Source organism: Panthera tigris, chromosome B4, assembly GCF_018350195.1.
Source record: "Panthera tigris isolate Pti1 chromosome B4, P.tigris_Pti1_mat1.1, whole genome shotgun sequence".
Lineage (NCBI taxonomy): Eukaryota > Metazoa > Chordata > Mammalia > Carnivora > Felidae > Panthera > Panthera tigris.
Window position 1 is genome coordinate 116,711,241 of NC_056666.1, and position 25,546 is coordinate 116,736,786.

The 25,546-nt window shown below is 40.2% G+C and overlaps 1 protein-coding gene across 4 annotated transcripts in view; it reads left to right on the plus strand.

The window, feature by feature from the left end:
* Positions 1-25,546, plus strand: part of CFAP54 (cilia and flagella associated protein 54) — a 295,558-nt gene that overhangs the window by 261,910 nt on the left and 8,102 nt on the right. For all 4 annotated transcript variants that reach the window (XM_042992952.1, XM_042992954.1, XM_015539090.2 and 1 more), the window contains 2 exons: positions 2,574-2,715; positions 12,163-12,237. In XM_042992952.1, the coding sequence (XP_042848886.1) occupies positions 2,574-2,715; positions 12,163-12,237 (217 nt within the window). The remainder of the gene's footprint in view (positions 1-2,573; positions 2,716-12,162; positions 12,238-25,546) is intronic.

Here is a 25,546-nt window from a genome sequence, read left to right on the forward strand (position 1 = left end):
TAAGCAACAAAGTTATGAAATTATATACTTGCTTTGTGTACATAAATATGGAAAGATATTTTTTTAGAATCACATGATGAAAATGATGATAATTTCTGCAGAGTGGAATGAAATCAAACTGACAGAATTCTTTTTTATTCCAAAAAGTTTGTAATTTGAATGTGTTTATGATCAGTGGTAGGTTTACTCAGGTTAGGGACATGAACCTGTCACTGAGGCCAACACAGAGGAGGGTGCCTGGCAGTGTCTCATCTAACCTGTCCCTTGGGGACACAGTGAAAGCTGCCCATTTCCCTCACCTAGGCTGGCATTGCTTGTATTCTTAGGAGGGCCAGGGTAAGATAGGTACGTGGGGAGTTGCTCTTGTTGACCATCTTTCAGAAGGCAAAGTAAGAATACAAGGGGTCAGAAAAAAATAAGCCAGAGAAGGAACCAGAATAGCCTTCAAATTGAGCAGTCCTCTTGAATCGTTCATTTCACGTCCTAATCTCCAAATTAAGTACTTACAAGGAAAAACATTTTAATTCTTGGCATTTTTCTATAGCAACAAAAGAAAAGATAGTGTTCTCAATACACACGCATAAATGTTTCTGTGTAGTTCTATCTAATTATGTTCTTCTAACCAAGATCCAGTTCCCTGCCTGCTGTCTCTGCCTTCAAGTCTCCTGCCATCCACATTTCTACTTCTGCCCGGGTCCTGCTTCCAGGCCCTGGCAGTCTGGGAGGGAGAGAGTGCCCGTGAGTCAGTAAATGAGAGCAGAGGCTGTGGGGAGCTGGTCTAGCCTGGATGAGATGATGGATGTTTGTGGGCCAATGTGGGAATTCAAAAGCTGGACTGAGCATTGACACGGACGGGGAGGTCAAGATGTGAATGGGCAAGATGTTGGGCAAATGGGGTCATGAGATGAACCTGAGATGCTAGGTCCTCTGATGCTGCTCCTTGATCAGGGGCCCAGCCACCACCACCCCCCCCCACCCCCCCCACCCCCCCCGCTACCTGCTTTTTACAGAGTTAGACCAGGACATTTGTTTTTGAAACAGATAGTACAGCTCTGGACATTCACTGACAATCTGAAACCCAAACATCAAAGAACAGTTTATCCTTCCTGCAATTCCATGTATCAGAAGAGGAAGCTACATTATTTTTGAAAGAGAAACGGGAATTATAAGAATTCTTTCTTGGGTATTAGAATGAAAAACAGTGTGTTAGAATATCATCTTTCTCTCATGTGGCTTCTCATGGTTAGGAATGTACATAGTTATGTCATTTCATCGGTACAAAATGCTGTGAAGTAGATGAAGCAGGTTTTATTATTCCAGTCTTGCAGTAGGAGGAATGTCAGGGTCAGAGAGGTTAGGTGGCTTGTGCAGGGTCTCATGGCTGATGTGTGTTGGAACCAAGCATGCTTCTCCCAGGTCCTTTGAGTCCTACCTGTTCTCTCTCCAGTGCATCAGGAAGCCTTTCCGCCATTCTTGGAGATGACCCTTTCTTTTTTTTTTTTTAATGGATGTCTTCCAAGTGAACTTTTAATAACAGATCTTTACATTTTAACCATTGTCCTTTTTTTATAAAAGAGTTTCTTAAACACACTATATAATTTCAGATCCTCTTATGTATAATTAAAGGTACTTTTTCACCTTCTATCATGGTCATCGAGTGTTATACCATGCTGCAGATGAGGACCCTGTGGAACATTGGAGAATTGACATTCCTGTGTATGTTTTTGATGTCAGTTTGACTTAATGGATAATTTACTTCTTTCTCATAAAAGTTTCCCTCCTTCCTTGGATGGAGACACCCACACTGACGCACGCACACATGCATGCATATATGTGCTGTATCCCATAGCATAGACTCACTGAAGGCCACACAGGTGGCTGTTTGCCTCCTTCAGCTGCTTCAAATGCTTTTCCTTCTCCTGACTCCACTCACCCATTTACCTCTGCCTTCAGAGTATCCACTGTTCACTGGCCTGTGGCCCCAGAAGCTTTCTGTCTTCAGCATAATTGCCGCTGTGTCCTGTGCCTTCCTCCTTGGTTTTTGCTTTTCCTTCTTTCTTGATCCTGCTCCTTGCCCTTTCACCCCTCCCCGCACAATATACTTCATTGTTATGGGCTCATTGATTGGCCTTTGCAAGCCATTGCTAACTTGCCATAATTCTTACCTTCAGGTCAGCAGGGCAGTCATGGCACAGCATTAAGATTTACATAGGAGCAAACCTTTTGTCATTGCCTGGACTTTCTTTGCTCGCGTAAATGTTCATTTTTTTTTTTTTTTCATCTTAAGCAGTATTTTGGATGTGTGCATTTCTGTCATTGTGCCTTTGCCAGTTTGTCATTTTAAATCTCTCAGAGTATATAACTAGGTCATAAATATTATACGGGTTAGAATTGTTTCTCTTTGCTCATGTTTCTTGAATGAAGGAATTATTGAATGAATGATGTTTGGGAATGCCAGAAACCCCGGTGTTAAATACCTGAGGACTAACTTTACACATATTACTGATTCTGGGAATAAACGAATGCCTTTCTTAGCTTTTCAAGTAAAATACATGTGCATCTGTTATTTTTAGGGTTATTTCAATTCATGAGAAACTATCTAATCTTACGCAAATAGCTGAAATATCATTGCCAACAACTCCTGAAATTACTTCAGATGAAAATGTATCCGAAATGCAAGAAATGGAAGAGAAATCAGTTGATAAGGAAATGGAAGTAAGTTATTAAAAATAATGGAAAATTGCATTGCTGTTGTAGCATAGATGTCATTTTATATAATTATTTAAGTGATTTTTTTTACTTCATCAAAGCACAACTATGTCACTAATCTTGAACTTTGTGGTTCTTCTGTTCTCCATTTCTCTATTTAGAGTATCAAATATAATCCAACTTTTTTGGACACATACGTAGTGCTTCCTTCGAAGCTTTTCTAAACATACCAATTATAAGAATGTGATGGTGAAAGAAAGCAAAGGCAATCTAGAGAAATCATTCAGATACCACTGTGAATCCCAAGAAATAATGCTCTGTAACTTTACATTATTCTTTTACTCTTTATTCTTAAGTGTACTGTTTCAACATTTTTATTATTTCAGAAATGTGTGAAGAAAAGTATCTTTCAGACTTTCTCTATGCATATATGTATTTTTTGAACAACAACAAAAAAGACATTATCTTAATGGCGTATTATTAATTTGATCACACAGTTGGGTGGTTTTTGTGATGATTGATGTATGTGTCTGGAGAAGAGGGTCATTGAGGGTCATTTCTCTTCTACCCTTCCTGAGTTCTGAACCCATTGAGGAATGGGATATAGCAGATGGATAGAGGAAATCAAAATCTCAGCGTCATTAACTGAGAAAGCTGATTGATTGTCGAACATTGCTTTAGGACTGTGACCAAATGAGCTTAGTAGTATCTCACCCCTGAATGAGCCAGACTTGCCCACCTAGTCACACCTGTGTAACCACAGGATTCCCTAGTGTCCTTCTGCCCCTGCCAGGCTCACTGCAGGGAGGAGCAGAGACCAGCAGTCTTGTAGGCAGGGTGCCTCCAAAAATATAAACAAAGATTGCCCAGAAGAGGCTGAGCCCAGCATGTCCTTTTGCTTTTCCCAAACTTACTAATCAGTTAAGTCACTCCACTTTCCAGGCAGTAAATTAGTTTCAAGTCTGAAAGAAGCCAGAAGTGTTCCTCCTCTAGGAGTGGAGTGGCATTTCCTTACGCTCTATGGAAATGAGAGGAGCAGGAACATATTTGTTCTTCCCTAATCACTTGTCCTTTGAATTTCCATTTGCACATTAATCCACTTTCTTGAGTTACAGATTCTGTAGTTATTTTGGCCATTTTAAAAGTCAGATAGCTCTACAAGACTTACCGAAAAGGGACAGTCTCCTACCGAACCTCTTCTCACTCTGCAGTCCTGCTTTGCAGAGGCAACCATTTTCAGCTCTCTCAGCTGTTTCTCTTGTTATTTACTTCCACGTGTATAATAATATGTAGTATCAGTCATGAAAAATGAGGCAGCAAACGGCCTTCAAATCCAAGTGCGTTAACTGGGGCCCTGTTCCATGTCCCCTCAGGCCTGCATCTAGGCTGGTAGCACATCCATCACGTGAAATATCACCAGTCACAGTAGCAGGAGGGAAGAAATGGGGCAAATCGCACATTGGCTCTTAAGGTTTCTGTCATATCACTTCCACTAATATTTCATTGTCCAAAGAAGTCACATCCTACAGGCTTGGGAGAAGGAAAACCAGAATTATTGATGAATAGAGCTATTAGCTACAAATAATTATTCTTTTTTCTTTTATGTATCAACTTGAGATAATATCTATTGATTTTGTTGTGGTATATAAGGGTTTAATTCACTTATACTTCTCCCCAACTTCTCCTTTCTCCTTTTCCCAAGTATTGTCATATGACAGATTTTGGTTAAGTCACTATTCAGTATTTACATTATCATGCCCCTGGAAACAATGTTCACAGCCAAGTCAAAGAATGTACTATGGTTATTTTCTTTTCTTGTATAAGCTTTGATTTTTCTTGTATTTTTTCTTTAACTTTCTTCTGATCATTACATCACAATTTTCATATGTTCATCCATAGATTTTCACCCAGTTGTTCATGCTTATCAAATAATATCTCAGTTCCTTTTTTTCTTCTTGAAAGCTCCCATCTTTCTGCTCTAGTTGAGGACTGTTTGCCCCCAATGCCTACAGCATACCTCTAAATCTGGGGCCTCCTTTTGCTGCTTTCCTGGTTGAATTCCCAGCCAGTTGGGGCCCAGCTCTGTTTCTCCTCTCTGTAAGTTTTTAGGATCTTTTCTTCATTTTTGATCTGCTGTATCTCATTCCTTAAATCACTTTTTGCTAGTTTAATATTCAATCACAACAACAAAACATTTTTAATTCTTTTTTTAAATTTTTAGTGTTTTTTTTTTTTTTTGAGAGAGAGAGACACACACAATGAAAGCAGGGGAGTGGGAGGGGCAGAGAGAGAGAGAGAGAGAGAGAGAGAATCTGAAGCAGGTTTCAGGCTCTGAGCTGTCATCACTGGGCTCAAACTCACAAACCGTGAGATCATGACCTGAGCCAAAGTCAGACTCTTAACCAACTGAGCCATGCAGGCACCCCAAAACATTTTTAATTCTTAAAGGAAAGTATTGGTATACCTCTTTTTGTCCTATTTCTATTTTTTCTTTTCTTTCTTTCTTTTTTTTTTTTGCCATTCTAACCTTTTTTCCCCTTTTTTATTGAAGTGTAGTTGACATACATGTTATGTTAGTTTCAGGTGTAGGTTTAGCTCTTTATTTCCTCATCTATGCACTCATGTGAACGTGTAAAATTTGAGGACTCTCCTGATTCTCAGAGTGTACCTGTTGGCATTTTCAGTCTGAATTTACCAGTAGAGTGAGTGAATCCATTTTTCATTATTGTGAAAGCAACAAGTCCAGCTGTAAGAGGATTCATCAAGAACAGTTAGCCTTTGCAAAATGCCACTTTTCCACACTTGCCTTTCCTCTGCTCTGTGCCCGGATTTATCATAGAACTGATGTCTTAGATTTTGGGTTGCACATCCCCAAGTCTTTTCAGTGTCTTTGTAGGTTACGATATTAATTACCAGATGTTTCTTGATGTTACCTATATACTGAGCGCTTATAATAAATCTAATAGATCAGATATCTCAAACCCGTGAGATTACATATACTATAAAATAATAACATAACATACATATTTTCTTTGTTTCAAGTTTTCATTTAAATTCTAGTTGGTTAACATATAGTGTAGAATTTTTATCACTTTGATTCATCACTTACATATAACATCCAGTGCTCATAACAAGTGCCCTCTTTAACACCCATCACCTATTTAGCCCTTCCCCCCACCTCCCCTCCAGCAACCCACAGTTTGTTCTCTATAGTTCAGAGTCTCTCATGGTTTGCCCCCCTCTCTTTTTTTCCCCCTGCCCCTATGTTCATCTGTTTTGTTTCTTAAATTCCACATGTGAGTGAAATCATATGGTATTTGTCTTTCGCTGACCAACTTATTTCGCTTCACATAATACACTCTAGCTCCATCCATGGCTTTGCAAATGGCAAGATTTCATTCTTTTTGATGGCTGAGTAATATTCCACTAATATATATCACCTCTTCTTTATCCATTAATTAGTCAATGACCATTTGGGCTCTTCATAATTTGGCTATTGTTGATAATGATGCTATAAACTTCGGGGTAAATGTGCCTTTTCAAATCAGTATTTTTGTATCCTTTGGATAAATACCTAGTAGTGCAATTGTTGGGTTGTGGAGTAGTTCTATTTTTAGCTTTTTGAGGAACCTCCATACTGTTTTCCATAGTGGCTGCACCAGTTTGAATTCCCACCAATGGGGCAAGAGGGTTCCCCTTTCTCTGTATCCAAGCCAACACCTGTTGTTTCCTGTGTTGTTAATGTTAGCTATTCTGACAGGTGTGAGGTAGTATCTCATTGTGGTTTTGATTTGTATTTCCCTGATGATGAGTGATGTGGAGCATCTCTTCTAACATATGTATTTTTTTTGCATATTATGTCTGTTTTCAGGAAGAACTCCATTCTCGTGTCATTTTTGCACTTCTTTTGTAGATCACTTAATTTGGTCACTTAGTTTTTTGGTCATAGTCCAGACATATCAGATTGCTGTCTTTGAGCCATAGTCTAGAATATTCTTTGCTGAAATTGTCCCTGAGTCCACTTCCATATAATTCATATATGAAAAACGATTATTTTCTCCTAAACCCATTCATCTTTGCAACTTCTATTGTCTGAAGCAGGAGGGTGAGCATCCATAAGAGCACGAAATCTAGGTTGTGCTCTGCTACTCAGTTTCACTACCTAGGGTCAGTCACTTACCCTTATCTGGGACTAATGTTCCTCTCATCTCTAAAACTGATCATCTCACTAAAATAGTGCTCTGTGATGGAGAGCCACACCCCTTGGTTGGAAGGTGAGTCACCAGAATTTCTGTGGGGTCTGATGTAGGAATCAAATTTATTACAATGAGCCTGGCATTCTCAGTAAAGAGGTTGACTATGAATATAAGAAAATACCAAATAAATGGGGATAAGAGAGAGCATTTGAATGTAAGCAGAGGGAGGAATCCAGAGTCCCTTTAACCAGAGTTTGTGGCTTGCTTTCTTGTCCTGACTAGAATGGTATATGTCAGTGGATCAGTCCTTGAGTAAAACAGACTACTTTCAGTAATGATGTTCTGTGTATCTTTGAGTTTGTCTTGTTCCTTAACTTAGAAAATGTTTCTTCAGCTTTAAGGAGGGCATTTTTAAATATGTTTCAGTTCTGTTGGTTCTCTATATAAGAGAATGTCATCAAATGGAAGACAAACTAATATCTGTTTAGATGAACTGGCAAACAGATTAGTTCAGAACACTTGAAAAGTTGAGAAAAAGAAGGAACATATAAAGTTTTCTTTTTTTTTCCAGTATGCTAACTGGCACTTAAAAAAAAGGCAGCCATATTCTGTGTTCTAACAAATCCCATTGACTAAATCTGCCAGTTTGTTGTCATGACAACCTTCACTTGGCACTAATTAGAAGTTAACTAGGACACTTGAAGAGATCGATTCTGGTCTGGAATTGGAAAGGATTTTATAACCTCTATAATCTATTATATTTATTTCTATCAAAGTATAGATTTTTGGTGGGTTATTAAATAGAAGGTACCAGAAAATGTACCTTTGGTTGATATGGGGGATAATGAATCTTACTCTCTTTCTTGTTCCTTTCCCTTTTTTACCACCTCCTCCCCCCCCCCCACCCCCCGCCAAAGCCTATGGTCTGGAATAAGCTAAGAAATTCAGAACACAGATATTAATTTAAGATGTATCGAGAGGGCTACAGAACAGGTGTTCTAATCACTTCTGGCTTGAAAACCGTGTACGTCCTTCTAAAATGAACAAAGCTGGCTTAGAATGACTGAGTTATTTTAACCTGTCATTCATAGCTTTAGGAGTGTCTTCAGAGCTTACCAGGGACTTTAAGGCATATGAAAAATGCACACGATCCTGATTTTAAGAGAAAAACATCTTATTTGGAGTGATAGCATACTGATATGAAGAGCCTAAAATATGCTTACCAATTCACCTAAGGTTAGTTCAGCAAACATTTTGGGATGCCTGGATTGTACAAGGCAATTAAAATTAGTATACAGTCAACATATCCCAAATATCAAAGTACTATGAAAACAAAGAACAAAATGAAATTGAACATTAGCATCAATTCACAAATTCTTTTTGAGGAAATATTATGTGCAAAATTTTTTCCAGGCTTGGGGAGGAGATAAGGACATGCAGAAATCAGTACAATTAGGTCTTTGTCATGGAGGAGATTAATCATTGTATGAGTATGGACGTAGGTACCCAGATGTCATTCATAATGAGCCTAGCCATTGGGTGGTCCTCTTTTAGCAAAATGTGTCATTCTAAGAAACATCAATCTGCTGTTCAAAACCATTGAAAATAATCTAAATCTTTATGGAGTCTCTCATAATAACATTCAAGAGGGAATTCTTTCATAACACAAGGCAAAACTTCTTTTAAACCTTCTTTTCCCCAATTGTCATGTTCTTTAGTATCTCTCTGACATCTGCATGCAACCTTCCAACAAAATACCCCAAAACACCCTGTACTCTTACTGCATTGTTTTGAAGGTTATCTGTTTATGTGTCTCTTCATCTCTCTTTACTGTGACTTCCTTTGCTGGAGGTTTTGTTCATCATCTTATCTCTGATATTTAGCCCAGTGCCTGACACATAGTGCCTCTCCAGTACTTGCTTGGGGAGCTTCTAGTTGAAGACCTGTGGAGGGCACTCATAGCAGACTGAGGATACAGCAAGAGAAGGGGTGTGAAGTCATGGAAGTGAATGTTGCATTCAAGGGACGATGAGATGTCTGTTGTGATGGGAGAACAGGGTGAATGTAGTGGGAGATGCGGCTGAAGAGGTGGGTGGAATTAAGTGACTCCTCCTCTCTGACTCACCACATGGTGCTGTAAGAGTCTGTCTCTCCTTTTCTTCCCACTAGACCATCCATTGGCTCCTTAAGGGCTCTCTTTCTGTCTTGTTCATTACCAGTTCATGACACTTAGGCTGCATACGGTAGGTGCTGAATGAATAAATGGCGAGTGAACTTTGTTCTGTAGGCAAGGGCCATGAAAAGGCAGGGCTGGGTGTGGGGGTTAGGGGGAGGGGGCAGCACCTGGAAGGGCATCTCATGATCCACTCTGTGATTGGCTGACATAAACTGGTGGCATGTGAAGGAGGGATGAGGGAACCAAGAGTCTGGAGGATGGAAAACAATTTAGGAAGTTTTTTTCCATACAGTAGGTGAAAGAAGATGAGAATTTCAACTAAGTCAGAGTTGGCATGGTTATTTTTGAAGTAACTCAGTAAACCATTCTCCATAGAATCGATAGATGCTCCTTTTTAAGGGAGAAATGGCAAAGATTGAACAAGGGTCACTCTGTGCCCTTCCAGCCCCCTGCCAACCACACACCCACACACCTCTGGCAGCTTTCTGCCCGGGTTGATGAGCTCGAGGCTTCACTTCTGTGGTAGAAAGGTCATGTGAGGCCTCCCACAACCTGATATCCAATCAGCCAATTTTCTATGTGTTTATGTGATTTATGCAAATAATGCCAAAGAAATAGGATGTTGTTGAGGTGAAATTTCTGTTTGATAAATGTTGAGACAGGTAGTGGAAGGCATTTATCAGGTAATATTGCTGTCTTCATCTGTTATGTGAAATGATTAATGACGTACACAGTCTCATTTTGCTTGATAGCTCTTGATGAAATCATGACAGTAACCCATCATGGCTGTTATTGAAACCTTTCCTATAAGAAGGAAATGTATTTTAACCAGTCCTGACAACTCAATTAAAAATATAGAAATTAGATAAATATGAGAAGTGTAAGTGTGGAGACGAAAGAGTATCCCCTTTGTCTTAAAGTGGACGAAGAGCCTGGGAGGTTCCTCACAGGAAAGCAGTATTCCCCGATCAGTGCTAGTATCCTACTTGCCCTCCATCTTTTTTGGTCCCATTGAAGCTGGCCCACTTCTAGCCATGATCACTTCCTGTCCAAACAGTTTGAGTAACCTCCCGGCTAATTTCTCTTTCTCTTGTCTCTTCTCAGTCTAGTTCACCTTTAAAATATAGCCAGAATTATCTTTTTAAAGCAATTGGATCATTGTTTCCTTAGTCCGGTGCCTTTCGATTTCCTATGCAGTAAAATTCAAATTCGTAACTTTTACATGTCCTATTATAAGTGCACCTCTCCAGCCTTATTTCTCCTCACTCATACTGCCATGCTTCCTATACACACCCGTAGTAAAGACCATATCATATGTTTATGTTCCTTGAATATCCACTGTTCTGTTGCTTACATGCCTTCCTTCTCCTGGAATGGCCTTGTCCCCATTCTCTGTGAAATGCTATTACTCATTTAAGGCTCTGTTCTCACGACCTTCCCTCCAGGAAGTCTTCTCTGTTCCTTATAATTCCTCTGTCTCCCACCCCTAGGTTCCTATAACCTATTCCTATCCATGCTCTGACCACATTCTACTTGGTATTTTATTTAGATGTGTCCGAATCTATTCTTCTCAGCCACTGTACACTTCGTGAGGATAGGTTCTGTTTCCTCATCTTCGTGCTCCACAGCATCTCGAATATATTTGTTAAGTTGTATTCAATTAACTATAGCTTTGGAACTCTGGAATTTGATCTTTTCTATGTTCATGCATTTATTAAAACTTAAATGTAATATGACTTAGGGCTGTGAATTGCTTCTTTATTTCAAGGTTTTAATCATCACTGGTCAGTCATAATTTAAAAATTAATGTGGGGCGCCTGGGTGGCTCAGTCAGTCATGTGTCTGACTTCGACTCAGGTCATGATCTCATGGTCCATGGGTTTGAGCCCTGCAATGGGCTCTGTGCTGACAGCTTGGAGCCTGGAGGCTGCTTCAGATTCCGTGTCTCTGTCTCTCTCTGCCCTTCCCCTGCCAGTGCTCTGTCTCTCTCTCTGGAAAATAATTAAACATTAAAAAATTATTTTAAAAATAAAAATTAATGGAACTTTCTCATTTCCATATTTCTGAATGCTGATACATTTATCTATTAAAGCTCTCATAAAAGTGAATTGTTGCTGGATGCTGGTCACATCACAAAGTAGGCATAGTTTATCTCCCACGGCCTTGTAAAGAAAGGCTACTTACACTAGCTCAAGTAAAGCAGGTGTGGTGGGAGGCAGTATGTGGCAGCATATAAGTAAGCTCATACATAAGGACTGGAAACCAAACACAATGGGCCTCACAGAAAATGGAACTGGTGAGTCGGGAGCCAAGCCTGCGCTTACTCGTAGGGTGGGGTGCAAGTTCTCATTCTGTTCCCTTCTCTTACTCATCTTTTCTTTTTTCTTTTTCCTTCTCTTATGCATCGTACGTCTAGTACAATGGCTGCCTTTTCCGAGTTCGTATCAGGACCTTCAGCTCATATAGTCAGGACTGACAGTAACTCTCTTCTCTTACCCTTCCTTACATGAAATGCTAGAGAATCTGATTGATTCACCACTGCTTATGGGTAGATCAGATGTCCACACATAAACATGGCTGTGTCCATACAGTAGGGGCTGTGGCAGTGTCATCAAAAATGGACAACGTATGATATTAACTCTTGCTTCCTTTTCATTTACTTTTTCCATTTTTTTTTCTCAATTCTCGGATATTCTTCTTTGATTAAAATCCCTCTCTGGGGTCTGAATCTCTTCAACTCAGGGTTCTCTTCTCAGAAGAAAAGTGATTTTCCAAAACTTAATTCGGTGTGAATTACCTCACTTGTTATTCTTCTGTAACATATGAATTTTAACAATGAAGTCATGTATTGTTCATAATTAAGTCTTATCTGTTGTGATCATCCTGTATCTTTTTAAATAACCTTAATTATTTAAGGAACTGTGATCTCTGAGTCTCTGTAAGTTTTCTCCTGGGGAATTAGGGTTAGGCAATGATGCAAAAAAAAAAAAAAAAAAAGACAAATGGAGTAAATAGTTTATAACTAAAATACAGTAGTTTACCAGTAAGTTCAACCTCACTATATTGTCTTCTTATTTCTAGAACATGATTATTGAATGTTGCTCTGAAATAATAAATCTATTTTTGACTGATAGAGATACAACACCATTGTCTGAGGTACGTATCTTTTGTAAAAATGTATCTGATTCTCTCGCAAGTATTATTGTTGCTATAGAAACAGAAATATAGAAAACAGCTATTATGAAAGTATCAAGGGCCTAACCCTCCTTAATTAATGTGAAAAAGTGATAAACATGAGTTTATAATAGCATGTTATTTTGGTTAAAAATACTCTTTGTTAAAAAATCAAGTACAGAGAATTATGAAGAAGATAATTTTAAAATAATTTCAAATGTACTATTCAGAGACTAACCAACTATGGGCATTCTCAAAGATATCTCAAGTGTTTTCCATGTAGAGAGAAACTTTAGAATTTTTACATCAATGGGATTATACTGTACATGTATTTGTAGCTTGTTTTTTTTTCTCATTTAACAATAATGCTATGGAGATATTTTTATGTGAAAAGTCTACTTTGTCATGTTTAATGCCTGCATAAAAGTTTCTTTTGTGTATTTGTTGTCAGGCTCTATGTATACAACTAGATTTTTATTCATGGATCTTGAGGTTGGTGGATTCTTGTATATGCATATTTCACCCTTCTGTATTATCTCCTCAGAATTACTTCTTTAGGGGCAAGATTTTGGAGTAAAAAAGTATACATACTTTTTTATTATAGTAGGATATATAAAATATAAAATTTACACTTTTAGCCATTTCTAAGTATACCCTTCAGTGGCATTAAGTACATTCATAATGCTCTGCAGCCAATCCATCTCCAGAAATTTTCATCATTGCGGACATGTTGTACCCATTAAATAATAACTCCTCATTCTCTCTCCCCTGAGCTCCTGATAATCTCTGTTCTACTTTCTACTTCTAGTCTACTACTTGCCTATTCTAGATACCTTATCTACATTGAATCATACAATATTGCTCCTTTGTGGCTGGCTTATTCCTTTTAGCAGTGTTTTCAAAGTTCATCCTTGTTGTAGCATGTATCAGTATTTCATCCCTTTTTAAGGCTGAATAATATTCCATTCTGTGGATGTACCACATTTGTTTATCCATTCTTTTGTGAATGGTCATTTGAGTTGTTTCTATCTTTTGGCTGCTGTAAATAATGCTGTTATAAACATGGATGTGCAAGTATCTGTTTGAGGCCCCGCTTTTGATTCTTCTGGATATATACTCTCTCTCATCAGCAGTAATTGAGGGGGCCAGTTTACCACACATTCATCTACACATGCCCTCTTCCTCTTTCTAGCCCTCTCTCTTCCCCTTCTCCCTCTTTCTTGTCTTCCTCCTTCTCTTTTTCTAGCCATTCTAGGTATGATAAGTAAAAAAAAAAAAGACATTTTCAATTATTTTATATTTATTAATAATATGGTCAGATATAGTTTATATGTTTGTTGGCAGTCAGTGTTTCTCCTTTTGTAAAATAGTACTCACTCATTTAGTCAATCAACAATATTTAGAGTGAACTGTCTATGTGTCAGGAACCCCGTTCTAGGTCCTGGAGAGCCAGCTGTGAACAAGCAGCAAGGACCTCACTCTCTTGGAGCTGACATATTTGTGGAGAGAAAGAGAAAATAATAGTAATAGATCAAGAAGCAGGGTAATTTCAGATTTTTTAAGTGTTATGAAAGAAAGAAAGAGTGATATGTTAGAGTAGGGTCAGCAGACTACAGCCTGTGAGCTATATCTGGCCCACTGCCTGTTTCATAAATAAAGTTTTATTGGCATACAGCATGCTCATTTGTTTATTTATGATCTATAGCTGCTATGAGCTACAGCAGCAGAGTTGGGTGGTTTTGACAGAAACCATATGGCACACAAAGCCTAAATTATTTATTTTCTGGCCCTTTCCAGAAAAAAAAGTTTGCTAACCCCTGTGATAGAAAGTAACCGGGAATGGGCGACAGGTTAGGTAAGGTGGTCTGGGAAGACCTCTCTTAGGAGATGCCATTTGAGGTAAGACCTACACTGTGTTCCTCCCACTAGATCATCAGCTTCTTGGAGCAGGAGCAGTACTATCTTAATTTTTGAATACTCACAGTGCTTAGCACAGTGTATTGCTTGGTTACTGTTTCTTAAATTAAATTCCCCTAAGTTTTAAGGATCTGAAATTTAGCATTTGCCTTAATTTTTTTTTCATGTGGCCATTCATGTCCTTTTCCCATTTTTTAAATGGGAACCTAATTTTGTATTACAGAAATACATAGATTTACCATGGGAGACATTATAATAAAAATCAAGTTTAACCTAATTTTGTGCAAACTGTGGTTGAAAACAGGTCACAGAAAAAGGAGCTGTTATTTAAGATACATGATTTATTGCATTAACGGGCCTTAGCGTCTGACCGACCTGGGTTGGAATCCTAGCCTTGAGTGTTATTAGTTGTGTGACCCTAGACAAGTTATTTAGCCTCTCTAAGCCTCAGTGTTCTCATACTTGAAGCGGGGGTAATAATGCCAACCCTTCACAGCCGTGAGAACTAAAGGAAATCATATATGTTAAGTATCAGAAATAGAGCCTCACATAAATAAATGCTTAGTAATTATTAGCTCTTTAGGTGTCATCATCATTTTCATCCCTACCATGGTCATGCTTTCTGTGTGTGAATTCTTCATCCCTGAGTCAACTAATTTCAAACAGATGTTTAGGATGCAAATTTGTTTTGAAATATTGATAGAAAGGGGGAGTAATTGTGTTAAAGATTACTGGCTGGCTCAGTCAGTGCAGCCTGCGCCTCTTGATCTCGGGGTTGTAAGTTTGAGCCCCACATTGGATGTAGAGATTAATTAAGAAAAATCTTTTAGAGAGAGAGAGAGAGAGAGAGAGAGAGAGAAGGAAAGAACCAGGAACCATTTTCTTTGTCTGGGATGTAAACCACTATTGAACCCTGGAGGCATTAGGTCAGCCTGCAGGATCCTGACTTGAGGTCCCCACAGTGAAAGGGTCCACCAGTCCAGGAGAAGGGGCCCCCAATTGAACCCCATGCTAATACCTTCACTGAAAGCCAGCCTTACCTAGTAGTGCTTGGGGGAGGTGGGGCATGGGAGTGTCAGAGCTTGTTCCCAAAACCAAATTGTTAGACAAAGAAAATTACATGCCTTAGTGAAGCCATTTTTGTCACTGAGATGAGAGCCTGCTGTGCAATTCGGTTCCTTACTGAACATACGTGTTACAGTCGCCTTCGCCTGTACTGCGTCTTCCCGATTAAAACAAATATTGCCACGCGCAGCCTGTGACAAAAACACAGAATAACAAGAACATGGAGAAAAGAAACGAGTGCTCCATGCCAACCTTCTTAGCGCGTAATCACAGAATATAAATGACCGTTAGGTTTCATTTCTGGTGTATCAACAACAAAGCGATCCTTCCCTTGCCTACATAGGTTTAAATTATTGCAGTTTCCAAGTTGTCAGGTAAGACTCAAACATGATGCTAAAAATATGCTTTCTGTCCTTGCTGCGACTGACCAAGGGGAGGACTAAATCATTATATACAACTGTCTGCTCATCAGTAATTATTGAGTTCCAACTGCCCTCAGAGCATGGTGTAGTTACTTCTGTTGCTGCAAAAGCAGCATAGGTTAAAGTTCCTGGGTTTGGCTAAATCAAATATTTTCCTGTTGGTTCACATGATACAGATAAATTTACCATGTGTGTGTGCATGTTTGTGTGTGTGTGTGTGTGTGTGTGTGTGTGTACAGAACTGACCGGAGTCATACAGAATCAGTATGGAAGGAAATTCCTAGGAGGAGATCCTGGTTTGAAGGTGGAAAAGGTGATCCTAAGCCAAGAGAGATAAGACACATTGTATGAGAAGATTGCAAATTAGTTTTTCTTGGCTGCATAATTTGGTAGGAGTTCTTTTAGTTCAGGATTTCTAGCTAGACCTAGCATAGTGCCTGGCGAATAATAATGATAATCATCATTAAAATGCAAATGCGACTACTAACAACAAGTTTTATCGAGCACATGGCCGGTGCAGTCACTGTCCGGTGTTTTACATACAGTATGTCATTGAATATTACAAGAACTCTGTGAAGTTGGTTACTATTATTATCCCCACATTAGAAATGAAGAAATTAAGCAGCATGTTCAGGATCCTGTACCTTGTAAGTGGAGGAGGCAGGAGTCAAATACAGTTCTGCTTAAATCCAGGAACTGCATGTTTTGCTAAACTACACCCAGAAAATATTTCATTAGAATAGGGAGCATATGCTACAGGGAATTGAGGAGTGAGATGTGAGAGAGTGAAAGTTGCACCAGTACATGAATCTTCAGGAAGGTTTGGGTGAGAAGTCTGGAGGGGTAGGAGACTGGCTGCGATAAGAGGAGAGAGCTAGCAGGGGTGGAGCCTGCCTTTCTAGAAGAGAAAAGGACAAATGATGGAGGCGGGGCCTTCAGGGAGAGGGTGGGAACATAAAGACCTTGACAGCACAAGTGAGAGAACTGACTGGGAACAGAGGTAAGACTCCTCTTTCTCTAGGTCTTGAGGTGGCAGATTAGGTGAGAGGGAGTGTGAGTAAGTATGTAAGAAAAGGGTGGGAGAAACTGGGGCAGTTCACACCCGGAGGTTTTCACACTCTCCTTGAAGTGGAGGCGAGTTTACCTCCTGTAGGGTGGGCAGGAGGCTGAGTGTCTGGTCTCCAAGGGAAAGATGAAGGTCTTGAGCGTTCACAGTCATTGGGTGTGAGGAGCGAGGAAGCTGACCAAGGACAAGAGGATTGAAGGCCACGCTGAGATTTAGAAGTCATACGTTCGTTAGAGAACCAGGCATCTTTGCTTGTGGGTTTTTTCTAGCCACCCTTGCCTTCCTGGACATGGAGTGGAAAATGCCAACGGCGGTCAAGGCAAGAGAAGAGTACTAGCGAGGCAGCTGACCGCATGCCAGAGGCTTGGTGGATTGCAGCAGCCATGAATTTACCTCATAATAGATCCCGAAACTCCTTCCTTCTACTCTGAGAAAGCACCAGGATGGCCTGATGTCTGCCATTGTTTCTCAAGCCCCAGCTGCACATAAAATAGTTTAATTATGCAATATGTTTTCTTAAATATAGCTTGAATTTAGTGTAAAAAAAATCCTTAATGACAGTTAAGTTCTAATGACTTCCACTGCATTGTTTATGTACCTCATGTGACTTCCTTTTCACACAGTTGAATTTAGTGTACACATGGTCTCTTATTTCTGATTCTTAAAATGATCATTTTTTAATGTTTGTGATTAGATATTGACATCAACCACATGGTGGCCACTAAAATGATCATTGTCTTTCGGCAGGTTTGGGTAAGAAGTATAGGGAGGGTAGAAGAATAGGTAGAGGGAGACACAGAGTCAGATCTATTAACCTCTCTTAGTTTAGTCATTAGCATCTTTCCTTTTATGTCTGAGGGTATTGATTCTATCATGTGGCCACCTATACCATATGACCCCTTATGATTTCATGGCCCCGGCCATCAGCTGGAGGATCATTCCACAATGCTAGCTAGCATCTTATCTTTTTCTGGGTTGTCGTGTTAAATGGGAAATAACACATGTAATCTGTTAACCTAACTCAGACTGCCTTCTTGTTATCACTGCCTCTCAACCCCATGGTTTAGATCTCTGTGCTTAGTTTTTACCAAAATAAGTTCTAATGATGTGCTTCCATATTTGTCTCCCCTACTAGAGCAGATTGGGTCTTATATAATAAGATTGGATCTTATTACATTTCTATTCTCACTGTCTTGCCCAATGCTGGTTCTCATGAAGGTGTTCAATAAATGCTTTGTTAAATCAATGAATGTTCTTGATACATCTTCCAGAGATCCCCCTGGGTTGCAATCTGGACATTATCAGTGACTCTGAGCTCATCAACTCCATGCATTTGAATAGTAGACATTTGTCAAGTGCTTTCTCTGTGCCAGACATTGGGCTAGACTTTGGGATACAAAAGTAAAAACCAGAGTCCCTGCCTTCAGTTTAGCAGGAGAAACAGACAAATACAGAAGTAATTACAGTACAGGGTAAAATGGAGGCCTGGGGGCCAGACACCCCTCCCTCAGTAATAATATCAGTTAATATTCTGGTATTATCCTGGCATAATTCTGAAGGTGAGAAATTCCCTGTGGTGTCTTTTGAGAAGGGTTCAATAGTTCCCTATAAGAAATCAAGTTAGTAGAAGCTCCTGTGGCCCATGGTTAGGAGTTTTAATTACTTTGGAAAATGATCGGAAGGCAGTAGAGAATCCTTAGGTAGATATAAACATGATCAAGGGTGCCTGTGAAAGCCTTTTCCTCTGATTAGGAAGACCTTTGAAAGAAGAGGCAGTAAACCCAAGTCCTCATTTTGGCAGCAGACTCAGTGGTAAGAGCATGATTTTATGGCTTTGTTCATGGGGATGGAAAGAACAGAACAAATCCCAAAAGCCCTGGATACAAAAATAAAGACAATAGTTTTTTTGGTTTTTTTTTTTTTTTTTTTTTTTAAAGTCAACTCAGTTACAAGCTGCAGCTGAGTACATGGCACCATGCTGGCTCCACTGGAGCACTCAGAAGTGAGAAAGACAAAGTCCTTGTCCCAAAGAGGCTGACAGTCTAGAAAGGAGGAGTAAGGCTAATGCTTAATGAAGACAAGAGCTGTGGCTTTAAAATGGATGATTGTTTTGCATAAAAGGGGGAGGGGGAGGGAAGAGGTAAAGGAGCTTAAAAGACCCGCCCAAAGTCACCACAGCTGGTAACTGTCCCAGCCAAGACCGGCAGACTCCGGAGCCTGTGCCCGGACCATTATCGTGACACTGAAGCCAGCGGTGTCCCACTTTTTCAATTTGGGTGCTCTTGGCCTTTCAGAGGGAGGGGCTGGATCGAGGGAGAGTTAGAGTCAGCGTTTGGGAAGTGGTGCACGCCGTGGCTTGTGCACAGGCTTGCTTGGGAGCTCAGCTGCCTGGTTCCAAATCCCAGCCCAGCTCTGATATTTGCTAGTTGTGTAAACTTGGGAAAGTTGTTTAACCTCAAGGCTTCAGTTTCCCTATTTGTAAAATGAGAATAAAAATAGTACTTACCTCATAGGTTTGTTGTGTGGATTCGATGAGTCAATCCATGTAAACTCTCAGAACAGTGCCAGGCACAATCCTAAACAAAACATTGTTATCATCATCAAAGAGCTATCTGAGTTCCCTTGCAGTTAGTTCCCTTGCTCCCCTGTAAGTAGCGGAGCTGCTATAGTGGAACGGCAACATGCCTGAGATGAAGCCTCCAAGTACATTCCCGAAAGAGAGGCTGAAAGAGAAGCTGCGGTAATTCCGGTGCTAGGAATGGCTGCATGCCTCACTTTTAACCACATACATTTCCCATTTTCATTGTTCCAGTTACTGCTGTTCTATAACAAAGCACCCCAAACTTAGTGGCATAAAACGACCACCATTTCACTAAAATGCGGGTCACATGTTTGCAAAGGACCTAACAGGACAATTGGTCTCCACTCCATGATACCTGGGGCATCAGCTGGATAGACCTGAAGGTTGGGGATGATTCAGCTTCCGAGGGCTGGGATCCCCGAAGGCTCAAAGGCGAGTTTGGTCTGGTGCTTGACGCTGGCTGTTGACTATGGGGCTGGGAACGCAGATTGGACTGTGGGCCGGAACATGACACGTGACCTCAGTGTGCCCGGTTGGGCCTCGGCGCAGTATAGTCTCTGGGTTTCAAGAACGAGCCTTCCAAAAGAATCAGGCAGAAGCTCTATCACTGTTTATGCCCTAGCTTTTAAAGTTACATAATGGCTTTTCCCTGCGAGTCCCAAATCCACCCAGATCCAAGATTGGACACAGATTCCACCTCCTGGTGGGAGGAGTGTTAATATCAAATTATAAGAAGGGCATGTGGGTCGGGAGCTATTGTTGCAACCATTTTGGGAAAATGCAATCTGCCACGACATCCAGTAAAGCTCTCCCAATTTGTGGGCCTCTTCCTACTCTGAACAGAGGCCGCTCCTGGCAACTTACTTAGGCAATTTTTAAAATTAGTCAGCAACTCTCCCCAGAGATGCTCAGTAACTGTCCTGAAGTTGCTGAGTGTGTTTATACCGGGGATAACCTAGGTGGGTTCTCAGAGCAGCCTTTGAAGTGATCTGGGAGGTTTTTCTGGATCGTAGGCGAGGTTATATAGTCCCAATTTATGTGGGAGAGCCTCTACTTCCCATTTTTTTAGGCTGTTAAATCCTAGAGGGTGATGCTAAGCTATTTAATTTCCTTCAGCTAATTTTATTACATTACCGTGTGCCTCTTGGTTTCTTTTTAGCATAACTTTCCAAATGGTGGCAATAACAATACTCTCTTTAAAATGTCGCTTACAGCATTGGGCTTAAGGTTTCACATATTCTAGGGTAGGTGTTTACTAAGTATTTAAAATTTAATTTTACTAATATTATAATTGGTTAAGTTGAGAGTTGCAGATTTCCTTTCCTTTCCTTTCCTTTCCTTTCCTTTCCTTTCCTTGCCTTTTCTTTTCTTTCCTTTCCTTTCCTTTTCTTTTTTCTTTTCTTTTTCTTCTTCTTCTTCTTTTTTTCTTACCAGCCAAAAGCTGTCTGAATAGATTTTATGGGCATCTAGAATTACATCTTTCTTCTGTGAGACATTATCATTCTGTCCTCAAGTGAAGAGTCTCCTTTGTGTTTAAGTTCATGAGACATCCACTTAATATTCTTATATTCTTTTGAAGACAATGCCAGATGACATCAGTTCCACACTGCTTTTAAAACACAGCCCTGACTTTGATTCCATCCTCTCACTGTTCATTTCTAGCTGTCAAATTTGGCTAAGGGAAAAAGAAAGCCCTTAAGAAAAGGCCAGGCTATTAATGTGCTCTTCAAAATGCTAAGAAAAGGCTAAGCTGTTTATAGCATTTTCAAAATGCTCATCTCTCAGAGATTTGCCAGCAATAGTGTCAAGGTGAAATATGCTCTCGCTCATCATGGAACCGAGAGCCTTTGTGCTATCTGTGCTCAAAGTGCTGGTCCTACTCTTGTTGGACGCGCAATTTGCTGGTATAATGATACTTGGATATAATGTAAACCAAAATATAATCGCGAACCTGATACTGTGTGTTTACCATCTAAGTGGCAAGAGGTGTGTAGATTGCTGCATCGAGCAAGCCTGGCTTCATTCAGGATAGAAGAGCAGTTCAGAACCAAAGGGACGGCTTCCCGAAGTTTAGTCATTCTGGAGGACTTCGAAGGAGGTGAAAGGCAGGGGTCCCATTAGCAAATCTGTCTATTGCTTTTCAATGTGCTGAAAACTGAGTTAGACATTCAGTTTCACTTACTTCATTCATTTTGCTAAATGGTTTTGTCTTGATTAACAAACTGTGCCCTTAACAATGGGATTATCTTTTCATGTCAGGAGGGTATTGACCTTTGCCTCATATAGCTGAGTCAGTTGGCAAGCTTTGGAAATTCTCTGCACAAATGTTCTTTATATTAAAATAAATCCGCGAAGAAGGAGCAGGTGTAAATTTACCCATTTCCCTCGTCAATACTTTGGACACTAGCCATTCGAGAGTTTTGCTCTCGTTCTGCCTACATCTCAGGCAGCTAACGCCTTTACGTTCTTTTCTGAACCACCTGTGAGAACACGGTATGGTAGGAAGAGTGAACCCTTGTGGACAAGTCACCCATCTGTTGCAGTCTGCTGAAGGTCTCAGAAGCAGTGTATCGGCGGATAAAAACATGATTTAATTCTTGGTTCCACCGTCTATTGACTGTATGTATGGCTGTGAGCAAGTTACTTTATATCTGTGTGCTTCAGTTCCTGGTCTGTACATTCTCCTCATGGAGAATCACATTAGAAAAGCACGCAACACATTTGGTATAGTGTCAGTGTAATGCCGTTGGTAAGTATTCAGTACCCTGTGCTCGTCTTTATCTTTTCCAGCCTTAAATAATGTGAAATGAGGCTCGGGTTCACTTGACCATTAGAAACTACCTTCATGAGTGGCTTTTGGCCTACCTAAATATTTGCTAATTTTCAACAGAGTAATTAGACATTTAATAAATGTATTATTCATATTATTTTTCCATCCTTTTTTAATTAAACTTTTTATTTTGAGATAATTATAGATTCACTTGCAATTATAAGAGATAATATAGAGAGATCCTGTGTCCCTTTTAGCCAGCTTTTTCCCAGTGGTAACATCTTTCAAAACTGTAGTGCAATATCACCACCAGGATGCTGACATTAATAGTCAGGATACAGAACAATTTTGTCACTACAAGGACCCCTCTTGTCCTCTGATAGATACCTCACTTCCTACCCGCCACCACTGTCCCTAATTTCTGACAATTACTAATCTGGTCTCCGTTTCTACAATCTTGTCATTTTAAGAATGTTATATAAAAGGAACCATACAGTATGTAACCTTCGGGGGTGTCATTTTTTTCACTCGGTATAATCCCCCAGAGAGCTGTTAAACTATACCTTGATGAACCAAAACATTCTTATGAACATCGGCACATTTTATTTTAGCCATGGAATTACCATTAGTCAACAGTGCCTGCTGCGATACCCGGCACATACCGCTGGCACACGTTCAGGGAAGCTCAGGACTGGATTTTCACTCCACCTCCTTCCATCCTTCCTCCTCCTCCTATCTGGCCTTTTCCTCTTTCCTTGCCCCCTTCTTCTGAGCACACTCTTACTAATATTGACAAACAAAGGCTAAATACTCAACTTAGGCATTTTAAAAAGAGTTCAGTGAAATGATTTAATGTGAAAATCCTTCATAAATTGCAAACTCTGTTAGACTTTCTATCAGAAATTGCTGGTCAGTGTTGGCCACGGTGTAAGAGTGGTTTGCAGCGGCTTGCTGTATATGCTGATAAATGAATAAAGAAGTCAGCGTGAGCAGTTTTTCTTTCCACACCATGCACAAGAGGTCTGCCCTCCAGTTTGCTACTGCAAGTGGAAGCTACTAACTACCAAAGCTTCTCATGCTTTGGTTCTAAGCAACAAAGTCCCAGGAACAAAATGCAAACTTTAGTTCACGTTCTTTATTAAGCCTTTGTTCTAAAAAAGAGCCTCCTGTTTCTAGTTTCCAGGCTATAAGCCCAGTGATCTCTTTCATAAAAAAGCATCAAGACTTGCCAAGTATTGTTCCAACTCTGGGCTTTTCACTTCTGTGTCCCAGCTCAGAAGCCCACAGGCAGACTGGACACAGCCCTTCAGGAGGGAGCCCAGCTTCAGGATACCCAGTTACAGCCTTTCTTTGCTGCTGAGATTCAAAGTCCTGACCTTTAAGTGGAGTTAAACCCTCACTCTGATGGAATTCTCCCCGTGTATACTATAAGGGAAGGACAAACTTGCTAGAGCATGGGTGTTTTAGACAGGATGGGGCAGGGGTTGCTGTGCTGACAAATAAACCCCAAATCTCAGTGGCGATAAAGGTTCATTTCTTTTTCAAACAAAGTTCAGTGAGGGTTGGACGACTCTCCTTCTACATGTAGCTATTCTGTCTGGACTACATGGGCTCCAACATCACCATTGCAGGGGAAGAGGACTGGAGGACTTCCCCAGAGGTTTTTAAGTAGGGTGGCCATTCATCTCGGCTGGCCTGCGACGGTCATAACGTATACCTGTTGATTCGGAATAATGCTTAAGAAACTTTCCTCTTATTTACTTTTATTCTCCTTTTATTTCCTTTTTCCTTTTACTCCTTATTTATGTCCTAGTTTAGGCAATAAATTAAGGTGACCATTTCCAAGAGCCGGTATGGAATGGCTATCATAATTTCCGTTCATAGCATATTGACTTCAACCTGATGTGCAAGGGTGTGGAAAATTGTAGAGAAACCAGTACATATTATAGTGAACACTGATAACTTCTGGAACAATAGTCATTTTACAGGAATGCCGTGAATTTTGATTGATTGACTGATTGATTGATTGTTTTAATTCCGGTATAGAATTATGCAGTGGTATATTCGTTTCAGGAGTTCAAGATAGTGATTCAACAGTTCTATACATTACTCAGTGCTCGTCATAAGCGTACTGTTAATCCCCTTCACCTACTTCACGCATCCCCCCCCCCCCACCTCCCTTCTGGTAACCATCAGTTTGTTCTCTATGGTTAAGAGTCGGCTTCTTGGTTGGTGTCTCTTTTTTCTTTGTTCATTTGCTTTGTTTCTTAAATACCACATACAAGTAAAATCATATGGTATTTGTCTTTCTCTGACTGACTTATTTCACTTGGTATTATATACTCTGTAGCTCCAACCATGTTGTCACAAATGATGCTATGAATTTTTAAATAGAAACAATTCAATAACTTCAGTGACCCAAACTTTGTTGAGCAGATATAATATAAATAGGATGTTCTTATGAGCTAAACCTTATTATTTAATTACTTATGTGGTAGGCTGAATCATGGCCCCCCAGAGATATCCACATCCTAATCCCCAGAACCTTTTACCTTGTAAGACAAAAAGGGCTTTGCAGATATGATTAAATAAAGGACATTGAGATGGGGAGATTATTCTGGCCTATCCAGGTAGGCCGTAAGTGTAGTCACAGTATCCTTATTTGACATCAGTAGGAGAAGGCATGTGATGATGGAAACAGGACTGGAGTGAATGCTTTAAAGCAGCTACAAATCAAGGAGCACAGGTGGTCTGTAGAAGCCATGAAAGGCAAAGAAACAGATTGTCCCCTTACAGCCCCCAGAGAGAACCAGCCCTGTTGGCATCTTGATTTGTGCACAGTGAAAGTGAATTCCAATTTCTTATCTACAGGACTGTAAGAGAGCACATTTGTGTTGTTGTAAGCCACGAGGTTTGTCACAAATTTGTAACAGCAGCAATCAGACATGAATGTGCATGTAGGTTCTGATGTTCAATGTTTGACTTTAGATTTCTGTTTCTAGTTAGATACTATGATTATCCTTATATTACACGTGAGAAATTTAAGTGACTTGCCCAAGCTCCCTCAGCTAGTCCGTGTCAGAAGATCCATGCCCAGGCAGATTGAATGTGTTCCTCAGAATGTGTTCCTAACCACTCTGCCGCACCGCCTATCCCCTGCTGCCCAGGCTGGCCTCTAAGGTTCCTCCTGGCATGGTATGTGTGTCAACCACAGAATGTCCCTTCTCCCTGCAGCCTCTGTTCCCAATCCCACCTGACTTCAATCCCCTGCTCCTCCTGTGGGCTCCGTGGCACTCTGGACCCTTTCCCAGCTTGACTTTTAGAAATTTTATGGAAGCTTCTCAGGGTTCCGTGGGGCAATTTCTCAAGTAAAGTTAAGCTTAGGTGAAATTACTGAATTTCTTCATATTTAAGTTTATGGAAAGATATTATTTGAGGGAAGAAATTATTTCTGAATCTTCCTCCTAGTC